Source organism: Eptatretus burgeri, chromosome 4, assembly GCF_056783735.1.
Source record: "Eptatretus burgeri isolate ZD-2024b chromosome 4, Ebu_testis_v1, whole genome shotgun sequence".
Taxonomy (NCBI): Eukaryota; Metazoa; Chordata; class Myxini; order Myxiniformes; family Myxinidae; genus Eptatretus; species Eptatretus burgeri.
Genome location: NC_140964.1, coordinates 52,216,158 through 52,232,646, shown reverse-complemented (window position 1 = coordinate 52,232,646; position 16,489 = coordinate 52,216,158). Strand labels below are relative to the sequence as shown.

Genomic DNA, 16,489 nt, shown 5'->3' with positions numbered 1-16,489 from the left:
GCAGAGTAACATCATTGGCTGAGGGTGCGGCTGTGCCGCTGATGCAATGCCCTCTGCTGGTTCGGGCAGTAATTTGGTATTTGGCCAGGGTGCCAGCAATATTTCGCTTACTCTTTGGGAAGAACACCATGGGTTGTTTAACTTCCACCAATGAATGCTGACAGACGGGACGCCCGTTTAACATCCATCCGAGGGGCAGCACATGAGCACACACAATGATGAATTACCCTGCTGTGAAATACCGGGATGACAGTTTATAGCTGGGTCAGGATTCAAACCCAGGCGAGACAGGTTAGAGGCGAGTGTGCGTACCGCTAGGCCATCCTGTCAGCCCTGTTAGGGGGTGGACCAGCATTATGCCATGCAGTAGTTGCCTGCACTTTAGATTTATTTGATAAGCGAATGTTGTTGGTTCTGTGATATCTCGTGTATCTTTCTTCATCTTTCATATGGCTCAAATTGAAAGCATCATTTCTCTTTGATATTGAAGTCTTATAGTACACCCTTGTGCTGAACAGATGGCTCATTTTTCACTGTTTTTGTGGTCAGGACTTGCAGCACAAGATCATGTTTGTGAACCTATCATTACCAAGAGAGTTTAGGGACCACATATTTATGACATTTGCAAATATGGCTGAAGGGGGCCTTCGATTTATGACTCCACAGATATGGCTGAGCTTTTTACCCAACCGTTTCTCCAATATCCTTCATACCCTTTCCTTCCCTTTATGCTTCTCTCCTTCCAAATTTCCTTCCCATCTTTCCCCACTTCTCTACCCTCCTTTCTCTCCCTTTTCCCAATTTTGTTTTTTCCAATGTCACCCCCTAATGTGCATATATAAGAAATTGGTGGTTCTTTAATGGCCCTGCGTCTCGTCACTGCTGTATTGCTGAATCTGGGCAACAGCTAAGTGGCCAATTATTTGGTGTCATCTCCACCTTGCCGATACGAGGGTAAAGGGATTGGAAAGGTAAAGGAAGAGAGAATACGTGAATTGGGATAAATGGAGAGAAATTGCAAATGTGGAAGAAGATAGGATTCAATAAAGATGGATTGATGCGGCATACAAAGGAGTCAAAAATTTCACCATTTTGCATACTAAATACTTGTATGGCCCTAACAAGTACCAAGCATATTAAAAAAAAAAAAACTAAGCACAACTTTCCAGCACAAAGTGCAGGCAAGTTTGAATCGACTCTCCACTTGTGCTCAAATTCTCCAGGATTCCCGGCGAAGGAACTTCAGTGGCTAACAGTACTTGTCCACCTGCAGGCACGACTTGCCATCAAGCGTGGAGCAACTGCAATTATATTCGACATTACAGAGAACCCGAATGCTGAAACGAAGGTGAGATGTTCAAAATTACAGCACCAAGTCATTTACATTGATTGCTCTTGCTACTGATGATTAAACAATGGTTTATGGTTCTCATACGCCCTGCACCCCCACCAATTCCTCCCCACGCCCAATGTTATTTATGGTTCTCCTGCCCCCATTCCTCCCCACACCCGTTGTTGGTCCCAAGTGTGCACTAGCACGAGCTCTTCTATGAGCCTTGACTATGTATACAATTTTGTTTTTGAATGTTCAACCACTGTTATTGATATATATATATATATATATATATATATATATATATATATATATATATATATATATATATATATATAAAAAAACGAAAAATCTAAAATATACTGTATATACCAAAAATCGTCACATTCAGTGGTTGGGAATGTGACATGCTGCCCTGATGAAGCCCAACAAAGGCCGAAACCGGTCAGTAGTTTCACCTTTTCAGCCACTCACCATTTGAACTGCTAGCTTGTAGTCAGGGTGAAATGCATTGTTGGTTTATAACGAAAGAAAGATGCCACAGCGATGGTCACGACATGCCTTTAAATTGCCTTCACATCATAAACATCCGACTCCAACACTTCCTGATGGGGTATGGTAAGGATAGACAATACATGTGCTTGAGCGGCAGATAGTTCGTGCTGCCCCGGATACGTTTCGGACCTCACCACTCACCATAAATGGGATGCCAATAACGTGTGTGTGTGTGTGTGTGTGTGTGTGTGTGTGTGTGTGTGCGTGCGTGCGTGCGTGCGTGCGTGCGTGCGTGCGTGCGTGTGTGTGTCGGGCATTTCAAAAAGAGTGATGTCACTTTAAATGTTTATATACAAAGAAACAGAAACCTCAGGAATATGAACCAAGCATTTCTTGGAAGCTTATGACATGGTATTTGCTATCACTGATTGCTATTGCAGTAAGCCACTGCTGGAGTTGGTGAGAGCCCAAGGTCTGAAATTGGCATTCACGCAAAATCCTTGTAATCTATGTTCTCGATGTATGCCCCTCCACAGTTGACGGGCATTGATCCTGACTCCAAAGTTCTGTCCTACTTTTCTGCAGGTTTCATGTGGCACTGCCTGGAGGTAGTCTGATACCTCCTGCTTCAGATCATCCAGTGTAGCAGGGCGGTTGGTATAGACAGAGCACTTGGCAGCCCTCCAGAACCAGTAGTCTAGAGGGTTCAAGTCTGGGCTATGGGGTACCCAGGGCAATGAGGCGGTTTCTGAAGAGCTGCCGCAGGAAAGTGATAGTGTCACCAGCTGTATGTGGGGGTGCACCATCCTGCATAGACCAGGTCATGCTGACCTGGTTTGGGGTGACCTTTTGGGCTCGATCATGATGGAACTTCTGGAGCATGGCCGGTAGCTCTCACCGTTGATTGTCACCATCCTGCTGTTGTCATTCTCAAACCATTAAGGCCCTAGCGTTCCCCATCTGGCATTGAAAGCACAGAAGCATGTGACCTTAGGCCCTTTCAGGTACCTCTCAGTGATCTCAGGTGGTTCTGCCCCCCAGAAAATTCTGTTGTGGTTGTTGATGACACCGTTCAAGTTGAAATGGGCTTCATCACTGAACCAGATCAGGTTGATCCAGTTTGGGTACCGCTCCATCCTGTCACTGAGCCAATTGCACATATCAAGTCTCCTTCTCATGTCATCTTGACTCAGTTTATGCCTCATGAAGATGAGGTATGGGAAAAGCTTCAGTTCCTTCGTGAGGATATGCCAAACTGATGTTGGTTTGATGCCAAGGTCCTGAGAGCACCGGCGGTGGGACTTCTTGGGACTGTCCACTGCAGAATCCCACATGGTGTCAATGTTGGCTTGGCTCTTGGTTACTCATGCTGACCTGCCACTGTTGCCCTTACTCTGGTTATGCACTGTACCCTTGTGCTCAACATGTTTCACAATATGTTGAATGGCAGAATTTGTGGGTCCATCATGTGTTCTGAGATCGTATTCCTGACAGAACCACCAGCGGGTGTCTACACCAGATTTAGTCTCATACCACAGAGCCACCACTTTTGTCTTCTGCTTCACTGTCAATGGCGTAGTTCAGCTATGGAACTAGAAATCCCAGGGAACAAAGACCATGACAACACAACCAAACGCTGAAAAGGAAAATGGTATAGGTCAGAAAACAAAGAAATGGCAGGAAGCCAAATTTGAATCAATCTTTTTGAAACACACTATATATATATATATATATATGTGTATATATATATATATATATATATATATATATATATATATATATATATATATATATATATATATATATACTGAAACGCAAGAGAAACTTACCACCTTTTAAACCTTCAAATATCAACAATAACACTGCGTGTAGTAAATGTGTGAACTTATTTGTGGACAATAGTGTCCTCACTATCAGAAAAAACGGTCACGGATGGTCACGTGAACCTTCAATGGTCACTTCATAGCACAGCTGTTGAACAGCCATTTTGACTGTGTGATTAGCCAAGGGGTACGGGATGATTTTAATGAGCTGCACGTGATGTCTTGATATTGGCTTTAAAAAGGCCAGTGCAAAATGGGCATTTCAATCAACATGCCACGATTGTCAAGGGATCAACGGCAGTGTGCCTTGGGCATACTGCAAGGCGGATTGAGCTACCGTGAGGTGGCACGTCGCCTTGGCTGTTCACACCAAACGATATCGGCCCTGGTGGACAGAGACACCCTCCACAACTCTGCAGATGACAGACCTCGATCAGGGAGGCCAAGAGTCACCACTGCAAGGCAGGACAGGCAGATGGTCCTAAGTCAGATGGCTTCAGCCATTGAGGACTGAGTGGGACAGAATCCAGCAGCAATCCATCCAAAGACTGGTAGGCAGTATGTGCCGACGATGCACTACCTGTATCCAAAACAATGGTGGCCACACACGCTATTGAAAGGGGACTGACATTGCATACTGTGCTGTTCTGTACTGTAGAACAAACTTATGAGATGGTGTATCTTGGTCAAAAACTTGACATGTCATCAATAAAATGCCAATGTTTCAATTAGCAATTGTTGCTTTGTTTCATTTTGAACTGTTACAATTTTATTACATTTCAAACAAGTGGTAAGTTTCTTTTGCGTTTCAGTATATATATGGTGCGCCAACATCATGTGTATAAATTATGCACATGAGGGGGTTAGATCGGTATTTTAAGTTTGGTGGTTCGATCTGTATATGTGTATATATACATATATATACATATATATATATATATATACATACATATATACATACATATATATACATATATATACATATATATACATATATATATATATATATATATATATATATGAGTGGGGTATGCTTACACATTGTGGAAGCAAACAAACCGTGCTTCCCCATCGTCTCGGGTCGCTCATCTGCATTTGATTTTCAAAAAAAAATTGTTTATATTTTCATTTGTGGATGCTTTCTGACAATTCTGTGATTTTTCCTGGTGTATTGGCTTCAATATCCATCGGCACACAAAATTACCATGCCTCCTTATTGTCCCGGGTTGCTCACCTGCATTTTTTTTATCTTTTTTTTTTTCATTTTGTTTTTAATTTATTTATATTTTCATTTATGGATGTTGGCTGACGATTTTGATTTTTTTTCCCCGGTGTACCAGCTTCGATGTCCATCGGCACGCAGAATTTCAGCTTTCTACGTCACTCGGAAGGTGCCAATCTTTAATATGTCAGAAAGTGAGTCAGTCAGTGCTTTATATAGTCAGTCAGTTACAGAGAGCTTTATATATTTATATACTAGTACGAGCTCTTCCACAAATCCGTGGGTTGTATACCAGTTCTTTCACAAATGTGTACTTGCCCGTGGGTTGTCTCCATTGCCTGGTACTAATCCGCGCAGGCCACTGCAACAGCGGCCATAATGCCAGCTGGTTCGGCCGTCCGAGGTCGGATTACGGGTCTTTCCATTAATTACCATTGCCAATTAGTCCTCAACGGACTTTCCCTAATTGCAAATGAAGATCACCATGGTTCAAATTCACCCTGAGACCAGGTGGTTTTATAATGTAATGAGAAACACGGGGCAGGAATAAAAATGGAGCAATACACTTGGTAATAATTAATACACACCCCTTAGCCCACTACTGATAAGCGCCAACGAACAAATGAGAATCATTCAATATCTACGTCCTTTTCAGGCCCGCTTAATCACACCACAGTAGTGAGACAAGACATCACAAGACAGACATACTGGGTACTCCTCGGCAGAACTCAGAACCGTCCTGGCTGAATGGGCCACCGCATCATGTGTGCTCTGGGCATGGGAGGAGAGAAAAGGGTGCAGCCCTGGCGCTGACAGGGCATGGCTCTGGCAGGAGTGAGTGAAGTGCACAGCTTTCCTTCAATCGACATTTGGATTTTTCTTCTGCTTCCGCTCAGTGCATCCACCTTTCTAGCCACGGGCCACCCACATCCACCGTGATGCCCCGCGCCCCTCCTCTCTCTCACCATTGGTTGAAGGGTACAGTGTGAGAGAGGGTGACCCTTCCACAACCTCTCACCCCAATGTTCTGGTGCTGCTGGCTGGTCGGGATGGCAGAGGCAGCTTTTTCCACCTAGAATAGCGCCTCAAGGCCTAGCGAAGTATTTAAAAGAACATAGATAGATTTACAAAGGGTAGAACATCTAAAGAAGGCTCGCAATAATGGTGATTTTTAGACACATACACCAGGGTAGATATATATATATATATATATATATATATATATATATATATATATATATATATATATATATATATATATATATATATATATATATATATATATATATATATATATATATATATATAGTGTCAACCCTGGTGTATGTGTCAAAAATCACAATTGATAGTTTATGCTTCCTCTAAGACATTTACCTCGGAGCTAACTCAACTATGCAAAGCAATGTTAACCTTCAGGAGGCATTTCTAAAATGTACCCTGTACTGTATAGTTGTGTGTGTGTGTGTGTGTGTGTGTGTGTGTGTGTGTGTGTGTGTGTGTGTGTGTGTGTGTGTGTGTGTGTGTGTGTGTGTGTGTGTGTGTGTGTGTGTGTGTGTGTGTGTGTGTGTGTGTGGTTTTTTTAGTACTTTCTAGGGAGGCTAGAAAGTTGAAATTTTGCATACTAATATAATTTTGAGCCAAGAGTCCATGAAAATATCACAAAAATGTCCATGAATGAGTGGCAGCCTGTGGAGCATAGTTCTTTCTCATGGGGGTCACGTGACCAAAGATAATGGCATGTCACATCATCTTGCACAGGCACAATCACCATCTTGCACAAGAGCCACCATCGTCAAATCATCTTGCACAGGAAGTGGGGATTTCTCCGTTTCATATGGTCTGATTTGAGAAGTGTCTGGGGTTTTGTCATTTACGGACAATGGATACAGTGGAAAGAAGTAGTAAACCGTTATTGTTTACGGATGTTGTACATTGGTAAGTGTTACAGTGCATATTTTATGTATTGCATGTTTCTATGCAGTTGGACCTCTGTATAAGACATGATGGTTTCATGAACTTCCGCTTATGATGATCACGACACTCGGAACAAGTTTGTTTTTTTTCAATGCTCATTTACCCTGTCATAATGATCCATATTGCTGGAAACCCTGATATAACAATCGCTTGGACTTGACACGTTGAATACAAATACAATAGACGACATGAGGAAAACGTCCACATACAGATGAGAATGCCAAAAACAATTATCAAAAGTACACACATTTTCCAAAAACAATTATCAAAAAGTACAAAAAGTCATCTGTTGTTCTGCCCGTTCCTGTCCTCAAACACAGATCAACCTTGAGAATGACTAGTTCGTCATTCTTATATTTATTATGTCTGCACGTAGGATGCACTCCTGTTTTATCTGCTTGCAGTCTGCAAGCATGCTCTGCTAATACGTTGTTACATGGAAGTGGGTGGGGGATTCCATAGCTACATTGTGGTAAGAATAGCATGGACCATTTGACCATGTAGCTTACATTACTCTTGGATCGGGGAAATTGTCAGACTAAGTTGTCTTGTTAAACGTACACTGAGGAGGCAGTGAATGTTAATTATAGAGCAGATAGAGTGCATTTGTTGTTTAAAAGCTCATGTTTTTGAGCGAGGACGGGTGAGGACTTGAGCACAAAGGCACAACTGGAAAGCATATTGCGCTTTAGGAGGAAACATCACAGACTGTGGTCGGCAAGCATGGTGGTGTGGTCGGCTGCAGAACCTTGGAGGGGGGGGGAACGAAGACGTTTTGTTGGGGCTGCCCCAAGGGGTAGGACGGTCCGAAGGATGACACGCTGACAGCCATGGGTGGTTGATAGGGGCCCGGTGTGCGTGAAGGCGGTCCCAAAAGTCTTGGAAAGCGATGAACGTGTGGAGGGCGTCAGTTTTGGAATTGGATACCCATTGTGGTAGTTGGAGTTGTAGTTACAATCAGACCTTTGCTGAGGCAGCATCCCTCTCCTGATTACCATGCCTTTCCTCATCACCATCCTCCAGCCCTGTGCTGCACCAGTCCTGTGCAACACCAGCCTGTACAGGCCATACCAGACACAAAACCAGCTTGTGCCTTGCTTAAGCCCTCAACTGTTCCCCATTCTTGTGCGAGTCCTGGTATTTATTTGGGCACCATAGTGGGTTATTTTTATCCTTGTTCATCGGTTTGCATGCCACCTCATCCCTACTTCTGTCCGTCAACCGCTTGGTTCGTCCTTTCTATTGATAGCATCTTGTCTACCCTTATCATCACATTTCTTTTAGTAAACTCAATTTTAACAAGAAGAGACATTTCCCGCCTTTTCTATCCCACGCGTTGCACCGCCAAGTTCATCCGAGGATTGGAATGATCCTTGAGATTTTGTAAATGGTATCGAACAAGTAATTGAATGCAGTGTGAATTAGGTAAGCCCGGTAATCTTCAGGAGTAGCAAAAGCTCCTGGTGTGATGGGTGATGTTCGTCAGATCCGTCAACGTGACAATATATTCATATTCGGATTCTGGCTTTCTACTTAAAGGCAGGTCCAGAACTGCCAAAGCAGTTTCTTGGTAAGGGTTATGCTGGGTGGTTTTCCACTGCCTTTCCAGCAGTCACGAGGGCAGGAGTTTAGGATTTGGCCGTGGTAATGGCAATAGCTCGTCTACTCTTCGCGAAAGACATCATGGGGTCTCCAACTAAAGATGGGAACCCCAGTTTATCCATGCAAGCGACGGCACACATATTGATAAATCACCCTGCCTGTGAAACATCAAGGTGACAGTTTTTAGTTTTTAGCTGGATCGAGATTGAAATCCAAGCTAGACGCCCTAGAGTCGAGTGTGCATACCTTTCGGCCATCCTGGCAGCTATGTGTGTGTATATATTATTGTGGTTTCGCCGGCGCGTCGCCACGAGCATGACCCTCGATGGAGCAGTGGGGCCGTCTCGACTCGATCGCCCAGAATTACAGATCGCCAGCCCGGAGAAGTCCGAGGTCTGCGGGTCCTGGTTATTTTGGACCGAAATATGCCAATGGGTAGACCACGTGGGGTAGGGTCTATTGCCAACTTCAATTTACCTAAGTACCCACGTGATCTAGCTACCGGGGTATTTCACCCTCGACGGAACTCGTACGGAAGCAAGCTGCTTAAGCGAGCCTGTTTCGTGTCCGAGCGAGCGGTTTTATAATCGCCGAATTCCGCCGGCCCGATTATCCTGTTACTCCGTTATAGCGGCAATGACTGCTCACTTTCCCACACGCACGACACACCCAGTCAATGGGGAAATGACACGACGAGCTGAGTACATTCAGCAATTGGGGATATTTATTACAAATAATGGGGGGGGGGGGGTTAGGGAGCACGTAAGGGAAGATTTATACCGAATATCAGGCAATGCACGTATGCACAGGCAAAACACATACAAGACACTACTTGTCAGACTGGCGCCACAAATAGACACACGCACACCCAGACATAAGTGGACCTCAACGGCCTTTATTGCGACTCTCCAGCCGAGGAGGACAGACCGGCTGTGAGCCAGGCGTGGCTGGCTACCTGGCCACGAGTGCGCGGCTGGACGTCCCCTGGTCTTGGGACTGGTGTTGCCGTACCAACCAGGCGGAAGGCGACGACACGAAGCTCTGGAGCCAGGATGAGGTCGTTGCAGGAGAAGCCAAGGTGATGAGCCGGGCAGAGAAGAAGCGGGAAAAGAGAAGCAGGAAAAGAACCCCAAAATCTCCTCAGAACACACCTTATACAGGCCCCCTTCCGCTCAACGAATGCTTCTCTCCTCCCCACTCGCCCTCCCATTGGACGGGAGGCCCCATGTGACTCCTCGTCCACTCCCGATTAGACAGGCGCGCAGTGGGCAGGGCACTCCATCCCTTGGATGGAGTCTCCAGCGGGGGGCATTTGTGGCTCCGCCTACGGCTTCACCTCAGACCACGTGTTTAATGGCGACGGTGCTGGGTCGGAGGCGGAGCGCGGAAGACGCCAGCTCCCCACCGATTAGCCACGGAGGCACGGCATGTCTGTGTTAGACTCCGCCCAAGCGCGTGCCTGAAGAACGCAGCAGCGCCAGTTCCATGTTGAACATTCTAGTTCCAGAATGGTGCCGTTGTGGCATTGTTGAAACTCTAATACAATCGTAGCGCATTCACATTTGATTTACCCATTAAACCAGGGACGGGAGCCATCTATAAAACATTTACTTACTGATATAACTAATCTATAGGAACCTGAATGTTGAGTGCGATAGCTTTCCAAATCCTCAACAATATATATATATATATATATATATATATATATATATATATATATATATATATATATATATATATATATATATATATATGTGCTGTATTGTATATCACTGCAGTTTATAACACCTTTTTTGCCTTTTCTTTTTTTCTTAGCACAGCCCGAAGGCTCATGATGGAGTTTCAACCGGTATATAATTATATGATGAGGATATTAAAAGACATCACTGAACTTTTACAGGAATTGTCGGATAAATTATTGCAATGGGAAAAGCAATATAATGCATTAAATTTGAACCTGGGTTCACAACATGAGCTGTGTGCTCAGATGAGATTGCCAAACAGTTCAACTCAAAATCCTCATGTTTCTGTTATGTCGCTCGCACAGCTGCCAAAGGATGTGAGATTACTTCAACAGCCCATTATCTATGTGCAAGGCAATGATGCTGCCAAACTCATGGATATTTTGGAGAAAGAGAAGAGTGCCACAGCTCAAATCCGGCCCTTTGTCATAACGAAAGTAAGTCTCTTGTCGCAACGTTTTGGCATGGTTGTTTGGTGGTTGTTGTGTTCGTTGCTTACTACATTTGGGTGCATCAGACATTGATCGTTGTCCTGTGGCCATGTTCAGAACTGGCCTGCTGAAGTGGAACTTGGGATATTCATTGCTGTGTTGGCTGTGGTTTGTGTGCTCTGCCTCGCCCTGCTGGTCCGAATGAAACTCACTCAGCGAAACCGCCAGGTATGGCACACTGTATACTGTATACACACTTTTATGTGTCAAAACCCCTCGTCTGCTTGTTGTTTTTCAAAATAAATAATAACTGATGGTTGTTTGAGTTTTATTATTTTCAATGTATGCATCCGACTATTAATTTGCAATTGGTCACTGGCTTTGACACCAATACATATTTTTATTGTGAACCCTGCACATCATGGCACGAATATGGAATTTGCACAGGGTACTTACTGGCCCACAATAATAAACAATAACCATCCCTTTCATGCCACAAGGTGCATAGGGCTGCTGAGGCTGTTTCATTTGGCTTAGGAGTACAATCCCTGGGTGGGTCACCACTCCGACGCAGGATACTTAAATGGATTCTCACCCCCGTAAGATGGTACATACTCATTTTGCCCACCTCAGAAAGATGGCAGGCTGAGTCAACCCACCTGGTGTTATTTCAACGGTCCAACAGGGGATTGAACTCGACACCCTAAGATGTTAAGCCAGCCACCTTAACCGTTAAGCCAACACCAGGCTTACCGGCGCACAATGGATTACTTTTATGTAAGACACTGTGAGATCTGTCATGTCCATCATCTCATGCAAGTCAATATATGGCTTAACGTCCTTCCGAAGGACGACACACTAATTGAATGCATCGCTGTGCCAAGGAAGCACCAGTCCATCAGTCTCAGAGTCAAACCCAGACAAGACAGCACCCTCAAATACCCCACCTCTCAGTTACCTGTCAGGTAAACCTGGTATTGACTTCACGGTTAAGGTGGCTAGCTTAAGATCTTAGGGTCTTGAGTTTGAGCCCCTGTCCCGCCGTTAAATAACACCAGGTGGGTTGACTCAGCCTGTCATCCTTCCGAGATTGGAAAAATGAGTACCGTACTAGCTTACTGGAACCGGGGCACTGCATCAGTGGTGCAGCCACACTCCCAGTAGTGATGCAACCAGCAGCTGCAGGCTGCATTCGAAATAATAATGAATCTGTCAGGTCTTAAGAGGCTTAAAACATGTGTGAAACTTTTAAGTTTTGTTTTCAGGTTGTCACATCACATTGATGAGGCAGTCCTGAATGCATTTGTCATTTTGTGTGTAAATGCAGGCCTCGGTGGGTCGCCAAGGTATCATGCCGATGAGCCACCTGCAGACAAGGAGGTATGTTAAGGGAGCCAAGAGAGTCAGCTTGCAGCTTGAGGCTCAAGAAAAAAACATTGGAGGCGGCAGCACTTGCTCGGATCCAACTTGCGCCATATGCCTGGAAGACTTCAACCATGGACAGGTCTGTAGGGACTGCAGGCAGACATCTTAGCAACTTGAGCTCCTGAAATTGCAAGTACAAGTTTGTTGAGATGATTTGCTGTTAAGTTTGGAAGGGGAAAGTTGTCTAAGCATCATCTGCAGCATTCTGTATCAACATTTATTTGTTTTCATCACTGAATGACCTCATGTTGCTGCACTGTCACCACAGGAGTTGCGTGTTCTGCCCTGCAACCATGAGTTCCACAAGGCATGTGTTGATCCCTGGCTTTTTCAGCACCAGACATGCCCACTGTGCATGTACAACATCACAGGTGAAAAATCACAGGATGTTAGCTGTGCTATTCAATGGATGGCTTGGTGATTATATTCCCACGTGTCTGGTTTAACACCAACCTTGGATATATTTATGGAAACGAAATACCTTTATCCAGTGCATCCTGTGCTGCCATGTTATAAAACACCTTTATCCAATGCATCCTGTGTTGCCGTGTTATTCTTTCCAGAAGCAGTTTTGCCCATAATGCCTTGCATTGAGCCACTGGCCTCTGGACCAATTGCGCCACCTCAATTTTCTGGCAGGTCTCGCTGGGTGTTACCTTCCAGCACGATAGCTGGGCACCGATGGCCCATTTCCTCTGAACCTGCCAACCCCTTTGCCAGGATGATGGCAACTCCTATTGGAGACCATAGCACTTGGCCCTCAGCCCAAGCTGTTCCACCTCCTTATCGTGAGGCGGGGATGCAGATAGGAGCAGATGGACCATCTGAGACGACCTTCCCTCCCAATAATTCTGTATACCTGGACTTTCATCACCCACATCGGACTGCTTTGTCATCGTGGGATCGTTACTATGGTTTCTGGGAAATTCCGCAAGTCCATTGTCCATTTCGCAGAGAACCTGTTACCATGTCGACGAGGTTCAGGGAAAATGGGGTTCGGCATTTCCGAGCGCAGCGTACTCATGTACCTCTTGCTCCACGAATGGCACACACAGATTGTCCTCCGACAGAGGCAGTAATTGACAAGGAATTATCTGGCAGCGGATATGTGGCCGATGGTACAGGAAGTGACTCGACCCTTGCTTCGGCAGATTCACACAGCCATCATGGGGTATATGGCAGCTGCTCCACTGTCCGTAGTTCTCTCAGCAGTGATTTTGACCCATATGTATACCGAGACTCGAATGGTCTTACGCAGCACCATTGCCCCGGTTTGGGGGTCAGTGAGGGTCGTGTAATTTGTTCAGAATGTCCTCGGCAAGGAAATCATGGCCTAGTGGTGCCAAAGTCCCGAAGCATGCAGTTTGACACAGCTCAGGCCTTGGCATTTTATAGCACTTCGAGGCAGCACCAAGCTATTGCAGCTTGTGGGAATGTTTCTGATCACTTTTCTGCCTATCATTCTCAAGGAGCCTGTTCGCTGGATCCTACACTTTCTTGTCACTGCTTCACAGCATCAAACATGGCGTGTGGCATAAAACGTGTGGTTAAGAGCCCAGAGCAAGTCACAGGCTGCACAAACTGTCAGGGAAGGGACAAATTGGTTCAACACACTGAAGTCACCACTCCAAGAGTTGAACACGAGATGCAAAGTGATGAGGCTGGTTTGCAGGGCAACTTGAATTGCTACTATGAAAATGGAGACCCCAGTTGTGGGCATTTAACTTGTACTGATGACACAAAACAGAAATGTTGTTGCTGTGTGTCATGTCAAACTGAAGATAGAGCTCCCATGGATTCTCAAGGGGTCTTGCCATTGCCAGGATGTAGGAATGGTTTATCCAGAATCTGTCCAGGCTTGGTAACTGATGAAGAAGCAGAGCGGCATTGTGGAATGCAAAAAGACAGCAGCAGGAGTAGACCAGGCAAGCAGTTTGATATTCATGTGTCTGTCCCATTCCAGCTGTAAATGTGTACTTTTGTGTGAAGGTCTTTTAAAAAATTGCATTTTCAAATGGTGGGCTTTGGTCTCACCCTTTGCTGGATTGCAGGGTGATGCACCCTCCACCATTGGGTCGTGACTTGACCTCTGGCTGTCTGGCTTTTTCTTTTTTGCAGTTTTTGGAAATTGCCATCGTTGTTCTCCCTCTCCTTCCTCCATATCAGGACTTCCAATTTTTCCAAACAGAAGGCACAAAGTGGTGACTATCGTGTGACATTCTGTGATGGCATTTTTGAGCGTTTGCCTTCTGGAAGTGCTGAATCAGAGCCAGCGAGGGTCACATCAAGATGTCACGTCTGCTCGATGACCTACCAACATTTGCGTTTGTCACCTCGTGCCTTCTGCCCTTTGCTTGGAACAATATCGGGCCGTTTGGCTCTCCATTAACCACGCGGTTGGCCCCGACTCTTGAAAGCACTTACTTTGAGACACTGTGACTTAGCGCAATTTTTGGAGCGTTGTTGAAATAAAGTTTTAGGAAAACGAGAGCAAGGTTATATCCATAAGGATGTTTTGAGAAAATCACATTACCTTAATCATTTATTTGACATATTTCACATTCACTAAAAGAAGCATTCTAAAGTTTCCACTTACCCTATTTAACATAATTTCATAGGGATAAAATGCAATATTTTAAAGTGTTTTTACCTGTTTATTTATTAACTAATATATTTGTCTGTTTCGACGGTTCAACAGGGAAACGGTTTCCGAACTCAGTAAATGTATATGAAATGCATGTTTAAAATAAATTTTATTTTGTCAAATTTTTCAACTTTGAGCAGAACTGTTGTTTTGTGTACATTTTGTGTGCAGTACTTTTTAAAGTTTTTATCTTGCACATTGTTTTTCCATTAAACAGCACCTGTAAATAATGAGGCAGAGGTCAATGTACGGAAATTCCTTCACTTGGTTAGAGGGTGGTGGCGGTGGGGGGGGGAGAGGGGGGTATCAAAGCAATTCAAAATTAGACTACAAGACAAATATCTGTCGACTGGGAAGTTTTAGGCTGATTCACAGAAGTTTGTGGTTGATTTAATTAATGTGGGAGCGAGTTCAAAAGGGAAGTTTGTGTAGTTGTATTGTCCCACAGTTAAAGAACTCCCTTGATATGGCCAACTGGGCAAATATTTTGATCAGAACATCATTAGTAAGCATCACAAGGCTCGGCGCTAGCATCAAGTTGCGCAATACTCATTTACTTTGAAGGGACAAGGAATCGGCTTTTGAGAGAACTATTCTCATCGAAAACACATTCAGGTAAAAGGTGAACCCCCATTGGGAAAGGAGGTGAAAATGATTTGTGTCGGTCCTGCTCGGGGTTTCCTGGATATTTGGAGTTATGATGAACGTGCACGATGCATGATGCATCCGATAACAATGTCTGAGAGACACGGTAGCCTTGATGCAACACAAATGTGTGCATTTCAATGAGGGATACAGTGGATACAGTGTATGCTTTAAAACGTTTTGCTGGGAATGCACTGTGCCACTGACAAAGTTGGTACAAGATAGCAATCATACACTATGACTGGTATAGCAGTGTGACAGATGACCATTATCAAGAGGATCAAAGACAACTTTGCCACATTTCATCACAAGTTGTTCAGTTACTTTTCATTTGGTCAAAAGCAATTGATTCACCAGCTTGGCCTCCATGATATTCTTACCCTTTCCGCCATCTACTGGAGAGTGTGTGTACTAGTACATTAACAAAAATAATTGTTTTTTCTTTGTTTTTTTTGGGGGGGGGGGGTGTGGGGAAGGGCTGTTTGGCCATTTCCCATTTGAGCACATAGCTCATGATACAGATGATGCTATCCCTGTTTCAAATCCCACATATCGTTGATGCATCTAATGTCTCTAATTTCCTTATAATTGATGTAAGAATACACAGTCTTCTGTCATCTCTTCTGCATGAGATCCTGAATGTACAAGCTCCTCCATGAGCCTTAAATCACAAGATAGAAAGACAGTTGATGCTGATTAAGTTTCATTCTTTCCTTCATCGGCATCATGTGGCTGGCTGTCGATTTGCATCATTGCTGGGAGTGTGGCTGTACCGCCGAACCGGTGAAAACAAACAAGTTCGCCTTGAGCTCTCTCACGTTGGTTTGAATCTCGGCCTAGCTGTAAGCTGTCATCCTGGTGTTCCACATTAAGGGTGAAGCATCGATGTATACATTGTCCTAAGGCATTACGTCTGAGGGCCCGTCTGCCAGCATTGGTCATTGGTAGACGTTAGAGATTCCATGGTGTTTGTGGGATCTTTAACGACCCATGGACGAATTGTAAGTGAGCTATCGCCGGCTTCCTAAACAAATTACAAAACTCTGCCTGGACTGCAGATATCAATTGGTCTGGTACTCTTGAAGGTTCCTTAACACCAGGTTAGACTGCTTGCTATCTCAGAATGTGGTTGCTGTCTGGTTCGTAGCTTCTG

General features: G+C 44.5%; 1 protein-coding gene across 3 annotated transcripts in view; it reads left to right on the top strand.

The window, feature by feature from the left end:
* The window catches only part of LOC147028065 (E3 ubiquitin-protein ligase ZNRF3-like), an 82,366-nt gene extending 67,549 nt beyond the window's left edge, over positions 1 to 14,817 (top strand). The window contains exons 3-9 of one of the 3 annotated variants that reach the window (XM_085878068.1): positions 1,274 to 1,348; positions 10,497 to 10,628; positions 10,740 to 10,850; positions 11,950 to 12,126; positions 12,316 to 12,418; positions 12,611 to 13,972; positions 14,214 to 14,817. In XM_085878068.1, coding sequence (XP_085734194.1) covers positions 1,274 to 1,348; positions 10,497 to 10,628; positions 10,740 to 10,850; positions 11,950 to 12,126; positions 12,316 to 12,418; positions 12,611 to 13,972; positions 14,214 to 14,263 — 2,010 coding nt within the window. In that variant the 3' untranslated portion in view covers positions 14,264 to 14,817. Of the gene's footprint in view, positions 1 to 1,223; positions 1,349 to 10,496; positions 10,629 to 10,739; positions 10,851 to 11,949; positions 12,127 to 12,315; positions 12,419 to 12,610; positions 13,973 to 14,165 lie in introns of all 3 variants that reach the window. The other 2 variants (XM_085878067.1, XM_085878069.1) reach the window with 2 other exon arrangements.
* Positions 14,818 to 16,489: the final 1,672 nt, after the last annotated feature.